A 22,164-nucleotide genomic window follows, 5' to 3' on the forward strand; every position below is an offset into this window, starting at 1 on the left:
TTGTGTTTTCCCCCTGGACATGAAAACTAGTAGACTCCTCATTGTATGCATGTAAGAGCATAGCCAAGGACTAAAGTATTTTACTTACCATTTGTTTGGTTGTTAGGTTTCTTATTTCTCACTGGAAGAGAAAAAATCTTGAGGTTAGAGTAAGGTTTCAAAAAATTATAACTAATGGCATTTGGGGGCAGATGGCTTTTATTTTGAAGCCATTTTGTATGTCAAAAGATGTTGGGAGCCGCAGTGCCAAGATGGCACGGACATCCTGTCCTCCCACTTGTAAACAACTGACTGCGCAGGTGCAAAAGGCAAAAGGTGTGCCAAAGTCACTGCACATCCCTGGGCGTAATATGGGGTGATGAGTGAACAGCCAATCAGAAGTGAACACGCCACTCTAGGGTATATATAGCAGTGCCATTCCCGGGCTTGGGGTCTTTTCCGCTTTTGCTGTTACAAGAAGTAAAGCCTTGTCTGTAGTAACTACTCGATTACTGCCTCCGTGTCCTTATTCGCGGGTGAAGGGGACACAGAAGAGGTGCGCGCAACAACTGGAGCCGAAACCCGGGAATTTCAAGGCGCTGCGGAAGACCACCCAAGTTTTGGGGCTGGTTAAAAGATTGCAGGATCGAGGTACACCTTTGGAAGGTATGCCTGGGGTAGAAACCTTTGTTGCGGTGGATATTCACCCATTGCCACCGCAGCAATAGCTAGCCTCTTCTTTGCGTTGCTTTCAGCTAGTAGGTCAAGTCAAGAGGTTTCAAAAGAGGTCCGCTCCAGGCTATCAGAACCAGAGCGTGTTAGTGTTAGCCGGCATCAGGCCAAGGGGTCTGGAGGTCAGGTCAGAGAACCTGGAGATATAGAGTACTCAAAAGGAACAAGGGCTACTAAAGAGCTATTTAAGCTTATGGAACCTCCACCAGTGGGTGGAGAGAGGTCAGAGGAAAAAAGGATCCTCCTTTATGACAGAATCTTTGGGGAAATGTCTGCGCTCTGCTACCTGCAGCGGCTTGCAACAAGGCAGAGCAAGAGAGCGTGGCGGGAAAGGCAGACAGAGGAGGGAGATAGTCTGCCCTGGGAAACGCGGCGGGCACACGGGGAGTGCCCCACGAACTCAGAGCAAGCAATGCCAGTGATAGAATGGATGATTCTTGAAAATGCCACAGCTGAATGCGGTTTGGGAGACACCCTTACTAACGCAGGACTAGCGGCAGTTAATTTACAGAGGGCTGCTGTCCTTTTCCAAGGTCAGGGATGAGATAGGCCCGAACCATGGCCAGGAAGGGAGGCTGTTTGTGCTTATTCCACAGGTGAAAACAATTCAATTTGGGTCCCTACGAGGCTGGTGCAGATTGTGAAGAATGAAGCTAGGTTGCAAGATTACCGTTCTGAGTTGGTGATAAGTATACCACTGTGGGCCATAGTCAGATCTTAAACTGTTCTCTTGCCAGTATATTCAAATGCTGAAGTACTGCCTAGTTCAAAGCTATTGAGAGTTACTTGGTTGCCCTGGCCTCAGGCACATCCGCCAAAAGCCTGGGTCATAAATGCTACAAGTTTTCCATTAGACTTTACACTTTGTTTTGTGGCAGCAAACTTTATAACATAAAGGTAATCCACTTGGTGTTGATTTGAGAGAAAATAGATTGCTTACATCGTTAAAGATTGTTTTTTTGATTTGCCTATGTTTATAGAGAAAAGATACAACATGTGTCTTTTAAGGTTTACAGTTTAAATTTAAGGTTTTAAGCTAAAAGCCAAAATGCACAATTTGGCTTAGCCAAGCCTCAGAGAACAGGCCTGAGGGAGGTTACATTTACATTTGAATTAAGACTGAGCTGCAGAAGCTCAGGTGTTAAAAGCTCCTTTTGTTCTGGGTCTTTAGACCAGGCCCTAGAAATGTGCTTAAGGGAATTTGTCTTTTGTTCTCATTGTTTCTTGTGAGAGGAGGGGTAAACCTAAGACCCAAAGATTTTACAACAGTCTGTGGGCTAAAGGTTATGATTATGCTGCAGAAATTAAATTTATGCCTGCTTCCCTCCATGAGTATAGCTGTGCCTGCTGATAGAATATGGTTCAGGTTGTTTTAATTCCTCTGTATTTGGAATTGTTGAGGATGAGATGCTTTGGATTCTTCTAATATATATGTAACAATTATTGGAGAATAAGGTTGGCTTTTATCCGATATATTCATTGGACTAAAAAAGATGGGTTATTAAATTGATCCAAAATAAAGTTCAAATTTAAGATTTATACAGCCTAACTTGCCTACTCCAGCTGCCATTTCAGTAAATGTTTACATAAAAGATGTTTTTATATCATTCCTTTACATTTCTAGTAAAGGTAAAAGGTTTACAATTAGTAAATTTATTCATAATTTTTAAGAGCCCATGAAGCAATATTTGTTAAAAATGATTGCTTCAGAAAATGGTTAATTGTTTTACATTTCATATATATAAATTTTGTTGCTGCTTTAATACAAAAAATTAAGAGGTTAAATCTTTTAGTAGGTATTGTTCATTGTGTGATACTTTATTAGTGGATTTCTCTAAAGAAAATTTTTCTGCAAGCCATTGCTTCAATATAACGAGCTTTAAAAAAAAAAAAATTTAGAGTACTTGTTACTCCAAAAAAGGATTCAAAGACAGTGTCTTTCAATATTTGAGACCTCAATTATATCCTAATCAGTTGGAGCTAGAGAAATGGCTCAGCCATTAAAGGCTAGATTTTTAAAAAATAAAGGCTGAACTCCCAGCAACCACATGGTAGCTCACAACCATTTGTGGTGGGGATCTAACGCCATCTTCTGGCCTGTGACTATACATGCAAAAGGAAAATAGTTTACTTTTAATCTTGATTTGCTCTTAGCGATTTTTAAAAGTTGTTAAGAGATATTATTTGGCTAAAACCTCATTTTAAGCTTACCATAGGAGGATTTAAACCTCTGTTTGATGTTTTCAAAGGGATGCAAGTCCTAAATTAAATCATATGTGTATTTTCTTGAATTTAACCTGCTTCAACACAATTAAATTATGTGTTGTAGCCACTGTTTAAAATGTTAAAAAGGGTGTATCTGCCTTTGTCTTATTGAATGGTATATTTCATGAAGTGCAAAATGTTTCGGCTACATGATTTAATATCTCTAGCCATTTGAATGACATTAAAATTAATAAGGTGTTTAAGAATGCATCTGCACAACCAGTGTTGGTGTGTGTGGACCCTCCATTTTTCTTTATGTTATCCAACTTTCAGAATAATTCTGATACCTTAGTTTGTAAGAATGTTACGTGCTTTTTAGCACAAGGCTAGAATGGATCACTAGACCTAGCCTTGGTTATACATGTGCCTACCTTTGTGCCCATCCCATTACATCATTATGGAGACATAAAAGAGACTTCGGTCAATCAGAGTTGATTTGCTCCAAGCCCATGTGGAGCAGCTCACGGATGTGGTTCAAATAAGCTGCCTGTCAGCAACCCCACATCCAGGTATTACACCTCTGAGATTTGTGAATGATACATTTATTTAAAGCCATGATCTTTCTGCTTATTTAAAAGAGAATTGGACTAGGGAGCTGGACCAGATGCAGTAGCAATTGCAGATCCGGATTTCGAGCCTTGATGGAACTCGAGTAGACCCTGTTACCCCTGGCGATTTTACTTCTTGGCCTACCTCTGCCTTTTCCTTCTTTCTTTCTCTCTTTCTTAAAGGGTGGGAATAGGCCTGCTTGGTGCAGCCCTATGTTGTGGATTAGTGTTCATGATGGTTGGTCTGTAAGCTCAGAGCCTAACAAAAACGTGACAAGGTCGCTATCGCCCAAGCACAAGTCTTGGAGCAAGCATCTCCCCCTGAAATTTGGCTATCTAGGCCAAGAAAGTAGCTGATGACTGAGACCCTCAGTCGATGCACCCCAAGGGTTCAGCCCATTGAACTGGGTCGATGAGAGGTCTAAGTCCAGCCAGCCCTTGCCTAAATAACTGGTACCTGAATATTTAGAGGTGTTTGCGAGTGGGTACTCGACAGGGAATGTTCCACAAGTGTGGATAGATTTCCCGAAAGTATGCCTGATTGCACAAAGGTTTGATGCCAAGAAACCTCCCCTGGTGGCGCCCCAGAGTGGAGGTTCCCTTTCCCCGTCAAAAGGCATCGAGATGGGTATGGGAAGTAAACCCATTACAATATCACATTTTGCACAGGGGATCAGGCCTCTGCTTTCCCTCACTGAGTTGGTGCCGTGCTTGATAGGCAATAGGCTGTTCCATCTTAAATATATAGATAGGGGGAGATGTTGGGAGCTGCAGTGCCAAGATGGCACAGACATCCTGTCCTCCCACTTGTAAACAACTGACTGCGCAGGTGCAAAAGGCAAAAGGCGCGCCAAAGTCACTGCACATCCCGGGGCGTAATATGGGGTGATGAGTGAACAGCCAATCAGAAGTGAACACGCCACTCTAGGGTATATATAGCAGTGCCATTCCCGGGCTTGGGGTCTTTTCCGCTTTTGCTGTTACAAGAAGTAAAGCCTCGTCTGTAGTAACTACCCGATTACTGCCTCCGTGTCCTTATTCGCGGGCGAAGGGGACACAGAAGAGGTGCGCGCAACAAAAAGATATTTAGTAGCATTCATAGTCTCCCCATTGTTATAAATATCTGTACTTCCAGCCTTAATTGTGTCCTTACAATCATTAAAAAATGTAAGACATTAGTATATGCCCACTAAGGACAAACATCATTGCTCTCAACTGATACTTATTGGTTAACTGAATGCAGAATTTGGATTTTTATTGAATAATGATACATTTATGACTTCTCAAAAATTGAAGGGGAAATAGTATATTAAAATAATGAGTAATTTTAAACATTGATAGATGCATATCCAAAGTGTACTAAAATGTGACCTGAAGCTATTTATAGTGGTTACCACAAAAATATGTTTCCCATATTCACATTAGGTAGTTGTGTCTGAAGAATTTTCTACTGAAAAAACATTCTTTGCTATAGAATATTTAAAAAATATTCCTGATTTACAACTAATTGAATGTTTAGCCTCTTGTTGTATAATTCTATCTGTATATCATTCACATTTATAACAACATAGTTAGAAGTCTCATGTCATGTGTAACCAAAATTTATAGAATTTTTCTATCAATGAATCTTGAGCTCATTTGTTTTCAGTCCATGTTCTATCAGTCAACAGTTTCTTCGTCTCCATCTTTTTTCTAGTAGGTGCAACTGAAAATATTGTTTGGCTTATATGTCCTGGTCATATGTATGTCTTTGAAAATTTAGACTCAGATTGTGGATTTTCTACTTGCCTTTGAATGGATTCCAAATTATGTCTTAAAATTTTTCATATAAATGTCAAATGCTCACTTTGTGAGCATTGATTCCCTTTAGTAGAATTCTCAGTATCAATATTCTTGACTTTGGGATCTACATGACTCTATTGGAGAGCAGTGTCTGTTATTTGGTAATATTTGTGATCATTCTTTGACAGATGAATATAAAATTAACTCTCTTATCCATAACCAACCCAACTCACCATTATTTCACAACTAAGAAATTTGTCCACCATTTCAGAGCCACTTGATTACAGTTTTGCAACATGTCAGCTTTGTATTGAAGATGTTGAATTCTTCCATTTTTAAAATAATAATGATGACAATGAATGTTATGAAAATGGCAAAGCTTGTATTATTAAATGCAAGACATATCAATAAGTACTAAGAGTTGTCCTCATCCCATTTACAATAAAAATTAACTCGACTGATAAAATTCACAGAATCATTACATGCCTAGATAATATTTTACTGAAAAGATGAATGCATTGTAAAAGAAAGCTCCAAAAGTTGAACTCAAGTGTTGTTAGATGCTTTGTTAATATGGTAGTGGTGCTCACCAGCTTGGTACTTGCTTCCACCAATTCCATCACAGTTGGGTCTGCCTACCATGCCATTTGTGCCTGATTGGGAAACATCCTGAAGAGTAAGGTCTACCCAGGTCAGAGCCTACAAAATGGGGTATTCCTGAAGCATAGCCAGCCAAGGAGGGTACCATGAATTTCATTGTTTGGGCCACAGATCTGAACACTTTCCCAAGAAGTTCTGCTGCCATCAGCATCACCCAGCCAACACCAGGGAAAACTAGATGCCTAAAGGACAGTGAAAGAACACATTCAACAAGACCCAGGGCAATGTGGCACTACTAGAGTCCAGGCATCCTGATATAATACACACTGGATAACCTAATGAAACTGAAACACAAGAAGAGGCTCTTAAATCTTGTCTTATAAAAATAATAGAGGCCTTTAAAGAGGACATGAAATGGGAAAACACATTAAGACAAGTAGAAGCAGTAAAATAGGGAGCAAGCAAATATAAAGAAATTCAGGAAATAAAAATCAAACAGGTAAAGGATTGATAAAACTGTCCATACCAGAAAAAGGAAATAGAAACAATAAAGAAACCACAAACTGTGGCAATCTGGGAGAAGGAAAACCTAAGAAATAGAACAGGAACTACAGACATAAGCATCAATAACAAAACACAGGAGATAGAAGATAGAATCTCAGGTTTAGAAGATACTATGGAGAAACCAAGATATTGCATGCCAAAACCAAATTAAAACAATAATTTTTCAGTAAACCAGGCCTACAGAGGATATTAGAAGAAAATTTCAACAAAAGGAGGCTAACTACACTCAAGAAACCATAAAAAATAATGTCAACCATTAAAACCAATAGAAGAGAAACACACAGGTGCATGCACACATGTGTACACACACACACACACACACACTAAACCACCACCATCATCAAAATAACAACAATAGCAATCATTGGTGATTAATATCTCTCAAAACTCATTGAAATCAATTTCCACGTAAAAGGACACAGTGTAACAGAATGGGAGTGTAAATGGAATTCATTATTCTAACTGTATATGAGAAACAGATCTCAGTAACAAAGATAGACATTATTTCACTATAAGGGCCTAGAAAAAGGTTTGCTAAGCAAATGGATTCAAGAAACAATCTGGAGTAGCCATCTTAATCTCTAATAAAATTGACTTTCAACATAAAGCATTGAAAAGAGACAGAGAAGAGCAGTTCACACTCATCAAAAAAAATCCATCAAGAAAACATCAAGCTGAGCAGTGGTGGCACACGCCTTTAATCCCAGCAGCTGGGAGGCAGAGGCAGGAGGATTTCTGAGTTCGAGGCCAGCCTGGTCTACAGAGTGAGTTTCAGGACAGCTAGGACTACACAGAGAAACCCTGTCTCGAAAAACCAAAAAAGAGGAAACATCTAAATTCTCAATATCTATACAACAAATGCAACTGCATTTGTAAAAGAAACATTGATAAAGTTTAAATCACATGTCAAACTACACACATTAATAGTAGAAGACTTCAATACCCCACTCTCACTAATTGACAGATCATAGAGACAAAAGCTAAACATAAATAATGAAACTAACAGAGGTTATGATTCTAATGGACATAATAGATATCTATAGAATATTTTACACATACATAAAATAATATGCCTACTTCTCAGCACTTCCTGGGACCTTCTCTTAAATTAACAATATAATCAGTCACAAAGAAAGCCTCCACAGATACATGAAGTCTGAAATAATCCTTTTCATTTTTACCAGATCACTATGGATTAAAGCTGGACTTCAAAAACATAAGAAACAACAGAAAACCTACATATTCATGGAAACTGAACAACTTATTTCTTAATGATCACTTGGTTAGGGAAGAAATGAAGATATCAAATACTTCCTTGAATTCAATGAAAATGTGGTTCAGCATATAAAAACTTAGGAAACAATGAAATCAGTGCTAAGAGGAAAGACCATAGCACTAAGTGCCCTCATAAAGAAATTGAAAAGATATCATATTAATGAAATAAAAGTACATCTGAAGGTTCCAAAAAAGAAAACAGAATGCATACACCAAGGAGGAATAGACAGCAGGAAATAATGAGACACATCACTGAAATCAGTCAATTAGAAACCAAGAAAACCATACAAAAAAACAATAGCCCATTCTTTGAGAAAACCACCAGGATAGATAAATCCCACCTTGCTAGTATTCCTTCTAGTTTCTGCCCCAGTTACCTGAAAATAGCTTTTGCCCCTTCCTCAATGTCTTATCTCTTACTCTCTTCCTCTTTTACCCACTCTGTCTCTTCTCTCCCCATTTTCCTAGCCCCTCTGTACTTGTTCCTGGCTGGCTTCTCCTCTCTGTCTCTCTGACTCTCTCTCTCTCTCTCTCTCTCTCTCTCTCTCTCTCTCTCTCTCTCTCTCCTTAAATAAATGTTATTCCATACTATATCCATCTTATATTTAGTAGCTCAGAGAGAAGGGATGATTTAACATGGGCCTACAGAGGCACCCCATTCCACCTCACCATACTACACTGTACTGCTAAAAACATATCCTGGTTTTTCTTTATTTTTTTATAAAATAAACAAACCTTTTAAAAAATTTAGAGATATAATACCCAAATTAACAGAATTCAGAAATTAAAAAATGAGGCATAACAACAGACATTGTGGAAATTCAAAGAATCATTAAATCTTCCTTTCAAAGCCTATACTCGACAAAACTGGACAGTCACAATGAAATTGATGATTTCCTAAACAGATACCATTTACTAAAGTTAAAGAAAGATCAGGTAAACTCTCTGAATAGTGCTATAACCCCTACGGAAATAGAAGCAGTTATTAAAATCTCCCAACCAACCAATCAATCAATGAATAAATATTTTTTAAAAAGCCGTAGCCCAGATCATTTCAATGCATTATTTTACCCCCCTTTCAAAGAAGAACTAATATCAATAGTTCTCAAACTATTCCACAAAATAGAAACAGAAGAAACACTGCCAAACTCATTCTCTGAGGCCACAGTCACCCTGGTACCAAAAGTACACAAAGACTCAACAAAGAAAGAAAATTTCAGACCAAATTTTTTATAAACATTGATGCCAAAATACTAGATAAAATACTGCAATTTGAGTACTTATTAAAGACATCATCCACTATGATCTTCATCATAGTGGCTTCATCACAGGATGCAGGGGCAGGGGTAGGGCAATTTATGAAAATAAATCAATGTAATCCACAACATAAACAAACTTAATGGGAAAAAACCTCCACATGATTATCTCACTAGATGCTGAAACAGCATTTGACAAAATGCAACACCCATTTAAGATAAAAGTCCTTCAGAGAGCAGGGATGCAAGATGCATACCTAAACACAGTAAAGGCAATATACAGCAAGCCAATAGTCAACATCAAATTAAATAGAGAGAAACTGAAAGCATTTCCAGTAAAATTGGGACAAGACAAGGCTGTCTACTCTCCCTATATCTCTCCAATATAGTACTTGAAGTTCTAGCTAGAACAATAAGACAACAGGAGGATATCTAGGAGATAAAAACTGGAAAGGAAGATGTCAAGTGATTGATATTCACAGATATGATACTATACATAAATGACTCCAAATGTCTAACAGAGAACTCCTGAAGCTAATGAACACCTTCAACATATTGTCTGGATACAACATTAACCCAAAGAAACCAATAGCCTCATCCACACAAGCAAAAAATTGGCTGAGAAAAAAGTTATACAGTACCACTCATGATAGCAACAAATTATATTAAACACCTTTGTGTAACTCTAACCAAGCAAGAGAAAGTCCTATATGACAACAATTTCAAGTCCCCTAAGAAACTGAGGAACATATCAGAAGATGTAAAGATCACCCATGTTTATAGATTAGCAGAATTAACATAGTGAAAATAGCCATCTTACCAAAAGAAATTTACAGATCCAATTCAATCCCCATGGAAATTCCAACACAATTGTTTACAGATTTTAAAAGAAAATTACTCAACTTCATATGGAGAAACAAAAAACTCGGGATATCTAAAATGATTTTGAACAATAAAAGAACTTCTATAGATATCACTATTCCTGAACTCAAGATGTGCTATACAGCAATAGTAATAAAAACTGCACAGTATCGGTATAGAAACAAACAGGTGGAACAATGGAGTTGGTTCAAATACCCAGAAATAAATCCACATACATTCAGACACTAAATTTTTGACAAAGAAACCAAAACCATACAATGGAAAAGATAGATTATCTTCAACAAATGGGGTTAGTCTATCTGGATGTCATGTAGAACACAAATTGATCCATATGTATCAGCCTGCAAAAACCTCAAGTCCAAATAGATCAAAGACCTCAATGTAAAACCAGATACACTAAATATAATAGAACAGAAAGCAGAGAATTACTTTGATCTCAATGGTACAGGAGATAATTTCCTGAACCAAAGACCAGTATCTCTGGCACTAAGATTAACAATTAATACATGGGACCTCATGAAACTGCAAAGCTTCTTCTGTAAGTGAAAGGACACTTTTATAAAACAAAACAAAAAGTTACAGACTGGGAAAAGATCTTCAGTTACCCTACATCTAACAAAGGGCTAATATCTAAAATATATAAAGAACTCAATAACTTACATACCAACAATCCAAATTAACCAATTAAAATGGGGTATAGAGCTAAACAGAAGAATCTCATTTGGCTGAGAAGCACCAAAAGAAATGTTCAAAGTCTTTAGTCCTTAGGGAAATGCAAATCAAGACCACAGTGAGATTCTACCTTACACATATCAGAATGGCTGAGATCAAAACTGAAAGACAGCACATGCTGATGATATTGTAGAGCAAGGGCAACTCTCTTCCACTGCTAGTAGCAGTGAAAACTTGTACAACAATTCTGGAAATTAATTTGGAGGTTTCTCAGAAGACTGGGAATAGTTCTACCTTAAAGCCCAATTATACCACTCCTGGGCATATTCTCAAAAGATGCTGTACCATCTCACAAGGACACTTGCTCATATATGTTTATAACAGCTTTAGTTGTAATATCCAGAAACTTGAAACAACCTAGATATCTCTCAACTGAAAAATGGGTAAAGAAAATGCAGTTCATCTACACAATAGAATACTACTCAGCCTTTAAAAAAAAAAAGGATGTCATGAATTTCACAGGCAAATGCATGGAACTAGAAAATATCATCCTGAGTGAGGTAACCCAGACCCATAATGATATACATGGTATATACTCATTTATTTGTGGATATTAGCCATAAATTACAGGAAACCATGCCATAATCAAGAAGCCCAAAGAAGCCAAATATGAAGATGGGAACAAGGAGAGTGTGTTTTAGTTTTTCTTAAAGAGGAAAATAGATGCTGGTGGTTTGTGGAAAGAGGAAAATGGGTAGAAGAGGGAATGGGGAAGGGGGCCATAAGGGAGACCATATGTAACAAGAATAAGAAAGAGAGGAGGGAGATTGTTGGGAGGGTACTAATCTCTAGGATGGTTAAGGATAGCAACCTACCTACAAAGCTGCAAAGCATGTTCCGCCAAGCAGATGTTCAGATACAAATATAAAGCAGAGACTGAGTGAATGGCCAACTAATTACTGCTCTAAATTGAGAACCATCCCACCGGTAAGTCCCTGAGACTATTAATGGTACTCTGTTATTCTGGCAAATAGGAACCTAGTGTAATTGTCCTCTGAGAGCCTTTACCCAACAACTAATGGAAAGAGATACAGAGACTCAGGCCTAAAAATTACATGGAACTTTGAAAGTCTTATGGAAGAGATGGGAGAAGGTTTGAGGGACCTGAAGCCAACAGGGACTCTAGAAGAAGACCAACAGAGTCTACTAACCTAGACCCTTGGGGGCTCCCAGAGACTGAATCACCAAAGACCAAGTACAGGCTGAACCTGCATACATGTAGCAGATGAGCAGTTTTGTCTTCATGCAGGTTCCCCAACAACTGGAGCAGGGGCTGTCCCTCAGTTGTTGTTTGTCTGAATATGGATCACATACCCTTAAATGGACCTCTTTGACTGGCTTCAGTGGGAGACGTTGTGCAACAATATGATGTAAAGCAGGAGAGTGGGGGGCAACACTTAAAGTGGGGCTTCTGCTTCTCAAAAGATAAGAGGAAGGTGAAATGAAAAAAGATTTGTTTGATGGGGTACTGGGAGAAGATAAAGAGCTGATATTGGGTTGTAAAGTGAATAAATAAATACATTGAAATAAGACTATTCTTGAGACTGACATAAGTCTTTCAGAATCAATAACTAATTTTAGGGAAACTTTTTAAAGATAATGTTCACTCCCATTTTCAATGGGAGAAAATTGTAGCCTTGTGATTATAACTGAAATTCTTAACATAAGTATGTTTCAGTTTGAGAGTCTAATAGCTGTATTAGGAAGCTATCTTTAATGTAGGAAGTATAGCTGCATTCCTAGGCTCTAGGGTAAGCTAAATAAATATAGCACCACCATTGTTCTTATTTTGGAAACCCACAATTATTTCATGGCATTTATGTATGCCCTTTTGGGGAACACAGTTGTCTCCAATTAAGTCTTATTTGATTAGAGTTTTATATTTCTATTTGCTGTTAAATGTGTAGCATCTCTGTAACCAACAAAAATAAAATAAAATTGCTACCCCAGATATATGAAAATGTTAGAGTATTAATCAATATATTTAAAAAGCTATATTAAGATAAATGAATAAACACCTCATCTCACAGATTTTTATGATACTTTTATATGTATCACTTTCTACTACAAAAACATTTCTTGTAAGTTCTATAATAACATTTCAGGTTTTGGAGCTCAAAAAGTATCTTTGCCTTTATTTCAAAGGCAGAATGATAGATTCCAAGCTGCTTCTGGGTGGTGCTGTGAATCATTGAATGTCAGATACCACAAATGAACTCCATTCCAAATAAAAATGTGGTAAAGCACTGTGAATCACACAATATGAGATAAGACATTTGAAAACTACAAAGGAACAGAAAGGTACACAGTGAAGAACATTAAATAACAAATAGGTTTGTGTTAATAGAACTGGTGAGAAATTATCAAGGTGCCAACATGAGTATAAATACAAAAAAATGAGCTGAAAAGTAAAATAAAATCATTGAGAATCTATTCAATGCAATTATAATAAAAATTTACCAAAATATGATAAATTCACAGCCAAGCACAACCAATTACAAGACCAGATAATAATGAACAGGTAAAAACCTCTGTACAGTACACTAGCATCTTGTGAAATTCAAAACACAACTTGAGAAAACATTTCACAAACAGAAAGGGATGTTCTAAAAAGAACATTTATAGGAATAAATGTTTACATTGAAAAATCAGAGAGATCTCAAATAAATAACTCAATAATACATATAAAGTTCACAGAAGTAAAAACCAAAGTAAGTAGGCTGACATAAATAAAAAAAATCAGGGCAGAATTTAACATAATGGACACCAAAAGAACACAAAGAATCAATGAAGAGATTATTTTTGAAAAGGCAAGCACGATTAACAAACCCTTAGCCAAATTAATAAAAAAGAAATGGAAGACTCAAATAAAAAATATTAGAGGCGAAACAGAGAACCTTACAACATATAGTAGTAAAATTCACAAAAGTATTAAAGAATGTTCTGTGAACTATATTTAGAAATATAAACCTATAGAAAAAAAGATAAATTTGAGGACACATAAGATGTGTAAAATTTGAACCAAGGAAGACATAAGTATCATAAGCATATCTATAGCAACATAATTGGACCATTAAAATTGATTATTCTTAAAAAGAAATATTGGGGAATAGCCGTCAACATACTGGCACAGAAGACAACTTCTTGAACAGAAGAACATCAATAGCTGAGGCACCGAAATCACCAGTTAATATCTGAGACCTCATGAAACTGAGGAATTTATATTAGGCAAGGGACACTGTCAAAAGACAACTATTTTTATTGGATATTCTACTTATTTACATTTCAGATGTTATCCCAATTTTCTATTCACCCCCATCCAGAAATCTCCTATCCCATCTTCCTCCTCCTGATTCTATGAGGATGTGCCCCCACCCATCCCCTACTCCCACCTCCCCACCCTCTAATTCCCCCACACTGGGGCATCCAGCCTTCACAGGAACAAGGACTTCCTCTCCCACCTATGCCTGACAAGGCCATCCTCCCCTACATATACAGCTGGAGCCATGGGTCCCTCCATATTTTTTCCCATGATGGAGGTTTAGACACTGGGAGCTCTGATTAGTTGGCATTGTCACTCTTCTCATGGGGCTGCAAGCCCCTTCAGCGCCTTCAGTATTGCCTCTACCTCCTCCATTGGGAACTCCATGATCAGTTCAAAGGTTAACGGTGAGCATCCATCTGTATGCCTGTATATGGCATAAAGTCAATAAGGAGGAGGGGGGATGGGATAAGGGGCTCCTAGAGAGGGGAAACAGGGAAAAATCATGACATCTGAAATGTAAATGAAGAAAATATCCAATAAAAAAGAAATAATCGATGAAGTCTATAATTGTTTTACTTATTTTGTACAAAATAATAGAAATATTTATGTTTATTACTTTTTAATAAAAAATTATTATTTGCCTGCTTAAGATCTCCTTAACCTATTTATGTCAGTACTCTTCTTTACCAAAGAGAAACAATTTACCTCCAAAATCTTGGTCTATTTGGTTTAGTACACCTGAATCAACTGTCCTGTGCAAAGAGAGGGATACAGAATGAGCCATGTCTAAAAACCATTTTTGTTGCTAGTAATAATCATTGGCTGAAGCAGAAGTCAAATTAAATATTAAATCTAAACTCTCTATCTCAGAACTCAGAGGCAAAAGGGATGGGAGTCAGATAGAAACATTTTTGTCTCTCCTGCCTACCACCACAATTTTTGCAGCCTCATTTCCAGCCTTATTGTAGGCCACTTGGAAGGTTCTGCCCTCCCACCTTTCGTCCGTGGGCTTACAGTAATCCCAGCATTCATTCATTTTATGAAGCCATTAATCCCCACTTTATAGTCCACCTTCTTTCCTTTCTGTAAACACCTATACCTAGAAACACTTTCTACACTACCAGCGAACACACTTGACAGGGAATCAGGTCTACAAATGATGTTATTTTTTTTTTTTTGTCCTCTGAAAAGAACTCCCCAGTCTCACCTTCTGGATAGTAACAACCTGCACATAAAATAGTCTCAAAATCATAGAAGAGAATTTTACTAACTTCCAAAGGAAGTTGTGTATCAAGGCACAAAACATATATAAAACATCAAATAGACTAAACCAGAAAAGAAAGACCCCTTGTAACATGATAATTAAAACAATAGTGGAAGAAAAAGAGAGAACATTAAAAGCTGAAAAGGAAAATAACCAAGTATTACATGAAGGAGAACCCATTATATTAACATGTGACGTTTTAATAGAGACTCTAAAGCCCAGAGGGGCCTGGACCTATTCTTCAAATGCAAAGAAAAAATATGCCAATTATACTATAATATGCAGTAAAACTATCGATTGCAATAGATGAAGAAAAACATTCAATGATAAAACCAAATTTATACAGTATCTCTCTTACAAATTCAGATCTACAGAAGTCACTAGAAGAAAAACTTCAACCAAACATGGGTTTCTAGACTCCATAAAAAAACAAGTAATAAATAATCTCAAGCTATCAATTAAAAAGATTGCGGGGGGGACCCAAACAATAGCAACAAAATACCAGAAATCAACAAGGACTTCTCACTGATAACCCTCAGTATCAATAGTTCATCAATAAAAGACACCATCTAACATATTAGATTATAAAAACAGGAACCATCTTTTTGCTATATCCAATGAATGCACCTTAACATAAAAAATAGACATCACCTCAGGATAAAAGGATGGATAAATATTATCTAAGCAAATGGACCCAAGAAGCAATCAGGAGGAGCCATTTTAATATCTGAAGAAAAGGAGTTCAAAAAAGCCTAATCAGAAGAGATAGAGGACACTATTTTTCATCAAAGACAAATCTACCAAGGGAATATTGCAATTCTAAACATTTATATACCAAACTAAAGGGTGTCCAACTTCATAAAAAATACACTATTATAGATAAAACTGTATACAGTGATATTGGATAACTTTAATATCCCACTCTCACCAATAGAGAGGACCTCCAAACAAAAACTAAACATAGAAATTCTGTATCTAAATATCATCACAAATCAAATGAACTTAGCAGACTTTTACATAATATTTTAACCCAGCTTGTCAGGAGATTGTGGAACCTGTTTCATAGTTGACCAAAAGCTTAACACAAAGAAAGTCTCAATGGTTATAAGAAAATTTAAATAGCACCTTGTATCCTACATGACCACCACAGATTAAAGCTGAATATCAACAAGAACAGAAACAACAAAATGTTTACCAATTCATTACAATTGAGCAACTCACTGTTGAATGAAATAAATTCAACATGATATAAATTAAGAAGAAATTAACAACATTTAGAATTGAATGAAATTGAAAACACAATATATCCAAATTTACAGGACAAAAATGAACAGAGGTAAATGCATAGTACCAAATACCTACATAGAAAAAACTCAAGAGATCTTATATTAGAGACTTAAGGGCAGACATTAATGCTCTAGATGAAAAAAATATCTCTAAGGAGTAGAGAACAATAAATAATCAAACTTATGTCTGATATTAATAAAACAGAAACAAACCAAACAATACACAAAAAATCAATGAAATGAAGATGTGGTTCCTTTTGAATACTAGTAAGATTGATATATCTATCAAATTAACAAAAAGGTAGAGAGGCAATATTCAAATTAATAGAGTCAGAGACAAAATGGGGGAAATAAAATCAGATACCAAGAAAACACAGAGAATAGTAAAGACATATTTTAAAATATATGGAAACCTACAGTAAATGCTTCTTAAAAATATACTTATATAAAAGTAATATAAATGTAATCACCAAATAATGGGATGACAAAGCCCTACTAGATATTGCTTACCACCAAGTGAAAACTTTCGGGCTAGAAATGTGTTATATCTAATTGAGTTCTCACCAAAGGGGGCACACAGAAACTCCAAAACAAGTCAGGTTGCTCTCCACATGGTGATACTAAAGCCCTGTTGCTGAAGAGACCTATATAACTTATTGAAGGTGGATAAATGAAACTGGTGCCTACATAAAGAATTCTACTAACTACTGACTAACACTTATTGTGCTGGAAGGTATCCAGCATGGTACTAAAGGAAAAATGTAGAAACTAACCCAACCACAAGTTTTTTGATTTACAAGTGTGATCTCTCTGCATGATAGATGCAACAGTGGCATAAAAGTTATGGAAATATCAAAACATTATTTGATTGGATTTAAGGCCTGTCCCATAAGATTGAACTCATGTCTGATGTTGTTCAGATGCCCAAAAATTTGAATAAGAAAGGAAGTGTGGGAGTGTTGATTTGGGTTGTTGAGGAGGATCTTGGAGAATTTGATAGAGAAGAAACCATAATCAGAATATATTGTATAATAAATCTATTTCCAATTTTAAAGATGTGAAAAACTGAATACATTTCTGATCCAGAAATTTTATGTTGGTAACCATGAAGTAAAGAATAAATAAGATGGACACTAGAAATAGTTTTAGCAAATGCAAAGCACAAAGAGAAACAGTTTCAATAGCAGTTTTAAGCTCTAAAGTAATCAAGTAATCTTTACTGAAAATGCCACCTTAATGGCTAAATATACTTTCTCAGCAGTTATACAGTTGTGCTTGATACTTACAAAAGTGTATAAATATTAGAATGGTACCTCATAAATAATTTAAGAAACTAATTCTAATCTCTTTGAACAAATGAAAATTTTTCTTACTCAGAGCAGAAAATATATGGAGAAATTTACAGCAAGTGTACATTTACAATATTTATGGGGTTTTAACTTGAAAGGATGAAGACTATAAGGAATCATGTATAATTACCAAGTTTTAGATAGAAGGAACCACAGACATTGTCATAGAAGGCTTCAAATGATGCTAATACTCAATTAGCCATTTTTTTTTAAAAAAATGAGCATTCTAAAGATTATAATTATTTGTGTCAAATGTCTAAATAAGAAAATATTAAATCTTTCAACAATTTACAGCAAGTTATAATATTCAAATAGCAACTATAAAATTAAGCTTAAATCATGAAAAAGGTTTGCAATAAAATTCTATGCAATATGTTATTCTTTTATACTTCTATTGACATTTACCAAAAACTCTTCCCCCTTTACCTTCATGCTTCCTAGTACTCAGACTACTTGTTGAGTAATTTTTAGGCTATATGTACCTACCTACTCCTGAGGGACACTTGGAGGCACTCTTACGTGAAGATTTAGATTTTGGTTTCGTCGTTTCTCCTGAAAGGTTTCTGGACTTTGGAGAGGCCCTGTTTGGCAAACACTGAGTAGACACTAAAGACTGGGTCTTGGATCTTTCGGTTGCTGACAATCTTCTGTCTGAATGATTACAAGTTTGAGTTTTGGATTCTGAGTGGTCTGGAGAAGATCTGCTGTGAGATCTGGTTTGGATCCTGGTATTGGAACATTGCTGTCTTTCACATTGGCTCTGAAATTCATGGTTTTCTTCCTTATAATCGTATTGCCTTCCCTGGCCACAATCAGGTTGAGCATAATTTGGATCATCATTGTGCACCATCTGTACCTTCAGTTTACAACCATCCAGTAAAATCCCATTTAGGGCACGCACGGCATCCTCGGCATCACATTTGTTGTAGAAATGGATGAAGGCGAAGCCATAGTGCTCTTCAGTTAAGGGATTTCGGGGGATGTATACATCACGAACAGGTCCATAATCCTCAAAGACATGTTTCAGGTTGCCAGATATAGTGTGGTATGCCAGGTTTTCAACCTTGAGGCAGGTCATTCCATCTACATTGAGAAGATCATGAGAGCGACTCATGCTCCTTGACAGTTTTGGATCCTCTGAATTGAGCAGTTTTTAATGAAAAGTACACTGGATCTGAAAGAGAAGAGAAAAACTGCTACGGACGTTCGCTCCAGTTCATTTGAGCACAAGGCCCTGACCGTTAGATTTCAGTTATATTCTTCCAGACATTCTAGAATGGTTCACATTAACCCCATTGATTCATAGAGCAGAAACCATTTAAAAAATAGGGGAATATAAATGCACTCCAGTATTTTTAAAAGGTTATTTATTTTGTGTATATGAGTGTCTTTCTGCACACCAGAAGAGAGAATCTGTACAGATGGTTGTGAGCCACTGCCTGTTTGCTAGAGTTGAACTCAGAACTTCTGGAAGAACAACCATTGCTCTTAAATGCTGACCCATTGCTCTAATCCCCCACTTGCCAGTTTAAACAAGTCATATAATCAAAACACAATTCTTTTAACTTTTCCAGTATAAATTCAAACGTGTAACACCAATAAAATATTAGAATTGGATTAATTTATACTTAATATAACTTTCAGCTTCCAATGTTCTTAGTCATAAAGTGGTATAAAGTTACTAAAGATTTTATTCCTTTCACTCAATAATCTATGTAGAAACAATACGAAAGAAGAGGATTATGAATTAGAAAATAATTATTTTCCAGAGTAGAGAATTAATGATTTATTTTTGTCTAAACAATATTCTTTTATTTATTTTAAATTAAATAAAATTTATATTTTTATTTATTAATCTTGAGATAGAATTTCTCTATGTAGCCCTAGCTTTCCTATAATTCTCATTGTAGATGAGGATGGCTTTAAATTTATGGGGATCCATCTTCTTCTGTTTCCTAAGTACTGAGATAAAGAATGTATGCACTCAGGCCTGTACCCCAAAATAACTTTTTAGAGTATTAGAAGTTGAACCTAGATCCTCACACATTCTAGTCAAGTGCCATTGACATACACATTTTAAATAAATATATTTAAATAAAAGAAAAATAAATACACAGACAAGTAAAATCTACTGAAAATGTAAACGACTGAGCATGTAGTTTTCTCTAATTTTGGACTCAACAATTTCTAAAAATTTTTTATGGTTCTCTGTCAGTTAAACCAAATTAATTTATAACCTTTTTCAGCTAAACACCAATACTTCTTTATAGTGACAATGATAATTATTTTGTTTTAGGTTTAGATAATACCATTCTTGAAAATGATGGTGTACATATCTAATGAGAGTTCATGAAAGAAATAAGCATCTAATGCGTTACAACAAACTGTTTATTCCATCTGGATCCCTTTTGGAGGTCCTTGGTTTTATAGATACAATAATTTTAAAAGTATACTCATAAGGGAACTGAAAGCTGCATTTGAAAATGGAGAAAGAAAACAATAATTCATGCACTCAAGCATGCTGGAGATCTTAAAACTTGGGCACAGGAAGTTGGGTAGAGGAGAAAAAATGAAAAGTATAAGTTCTGAGCCAGAAGTGAAAAAAATGTACCAACACAGCAGTGAAACTCCATATGTGCATTGGATGTGTTAGGTTGGGAAATGATACTTCAGACAGTGACAATGCCCCAAGTATCTGAAAAAAATTACTTAGGATTTGGGCCTTTGTAGAGAAAAAAGAGAAAGAGATGAAAGAAAAAAAGGGTTATGAAAACAGATAGGCCTAACCATGAAGTTTCAGGCAACTATCTCATACAATAGTGTTTGGGATCCATACATATATCTAGCTGAGTTTATTTCTCTCATGTATTTTTATTTATGCATTAATGTGTGCATCTGGATAGGATTACATGCCTCACATAGGTGCTCAACGAGGCTATTGCATATCAGTCTGTCTCGAACTGGAATTACAGATATTTGTAAACTGCCCAGTATGGGATCTGGGAGCTCAACTCGGGTTGTCTATACAAGCACTAAGCTCATTTAACCAGTGTCCAGCCCCATTTCCTATTATGTCTTACTATTCATTTACCATGTCTTCAAGAATAAGTTTTTAAAGCTTTGTTTCCTTTAGAATTTAAAACAAAATTTTATAAGTAACACAAGAGGTCTATTTCCTTATCCAAAAAAGGGAAATTTTTTCTATTTACATCTAAAATATATAATCAGACACTGACAAATTTTAAAAGGAAATAGTGACTACTGCTACTTACATATATTAGAAGATGTCAGTATTCTGATAATATGTTTCAAATATGAATCTCCAACAAGTAAGACATCCACTGTCTACATCTTCCATGCAACAAATTTTATTTTGCATATGAAACTTACAAATATATTTGTGTGACTCAAATATTGCCATGTTTTTTTTAATAAAAAATAGTTCTTCTCTTTCTTCTCATTTTGGTGTCATTGGTACATTCCTCTTAAAAACAATTTTGTTTGTGAGTATTCTATGCATTTATAAAACAACAAGAAAGACCCAGGCTTTTCAAAGTATTCATAATAAACAGGAAATTTTCTAAAAGGGTACTATTACTCATTTTCCCTTTCCTTGGCTTCTTGTTTTAAGAAACATTCAAGATCTTCAGTGGCATGCCTTTCCTGAACCTATTCATTTAAAAATTTCAATGTATTTCTTTAGAGGGCTTGCTTTTATAACCAACCTTTCTCTTATTTATTGGAATAGCATATTAGTTATCATAAACATGTGCACAACAGTTAGCTCTCTCTTATTAGCTGAATAATTCTCAAATTCTATAAACTTTGACTTCCTCAATCATGCCTCTGAGAGATGAATGAGAGATTACATGACAGTGGAAAAATATCAAGTCTATTTTCTTAAGCAAAATTAGAAGCATTTCTATAGTGAAAGGAAATACAATAAAGAAGAGTAACTAGTGAGAGATGTGAAAGGGAGAGAATATTGAAGCAATTTATATTTCTTCATTATTATTCCTTTTAATAGAAAGATTTTTTGTAATGCAGATTTTCTTCAGAGGACTCTCATACCAATAAGTGAGGATTTATCGCTGAAGAACAAAGTGGTGAATAGGCGTGGACTTTGTCCTTGTTCTTATTCCTGTTTTTGTTTTAGATTTTTGTTGTTGTTTTGTTGTTTTGTTTTTTGAGACAGTGCCTAACTACATAGATCAGGATGGCTTCAAATCCAGAAAGATATGTTTGTCTCTTTCTCCTGAGTGTTGACATGAAAAGTATGTGTGACCAACCCCATTGTGTTCAATAGTTACAAAGGAAGGACTCCTCCTATCAGTTTTGTAGTAATTTACAATATGCTATGTACACAAATCATTATTTTACATTGA

At 35.9% G+C, this 22,164-nt stretch overlaps 1 protein-coding gene across 1 annotated transcript in view; it reads right to left on the reverse strand.

The window, feature by feature from the left end:
- The window catches only part of LOC117695257 (uncharacterized), a 29,151-nt gene extending 10,144 nt beyond the window's left edge, over positions 1-19,007 (reverse strand). Inside the window, exons 1-2 of the mRNA XM_076918454.1 lie at positions 18,266-19,007; positions 89-121 (exon numbers count right to left, since the gene is read on the reverse strand). Of these exons, the coding sequence (XP_076774569.1) occupies positions 89-121; positions 18,266-18,893 (661 nt within the window). The 5' untranslated portion in view covers positions 18,894-19,007. The remainder of the gene's footprint in view (positions 1-88; positions 122-18,265) is intronic.
- Positions 19,008-22,164: the final 3,157 nt, after the last annotated feature.

The sequence above is a fragment of the Arvicanthis niloticus genome, chromosome X (genome assembly GCF_011762505.2).
Source record: "Arvicanthis niloticus isolate mArvNil1 chromosome X, mArvNil1.pat.X, whole genome shotgun sequence".
NCBI classification, from domain to species: domain Eukaryota; kingdom Metazoa; phylum Chordata; class Mammalia; order Rodentia; family Muridae; genus Arvicanthis; species Arvicanthis niloticus.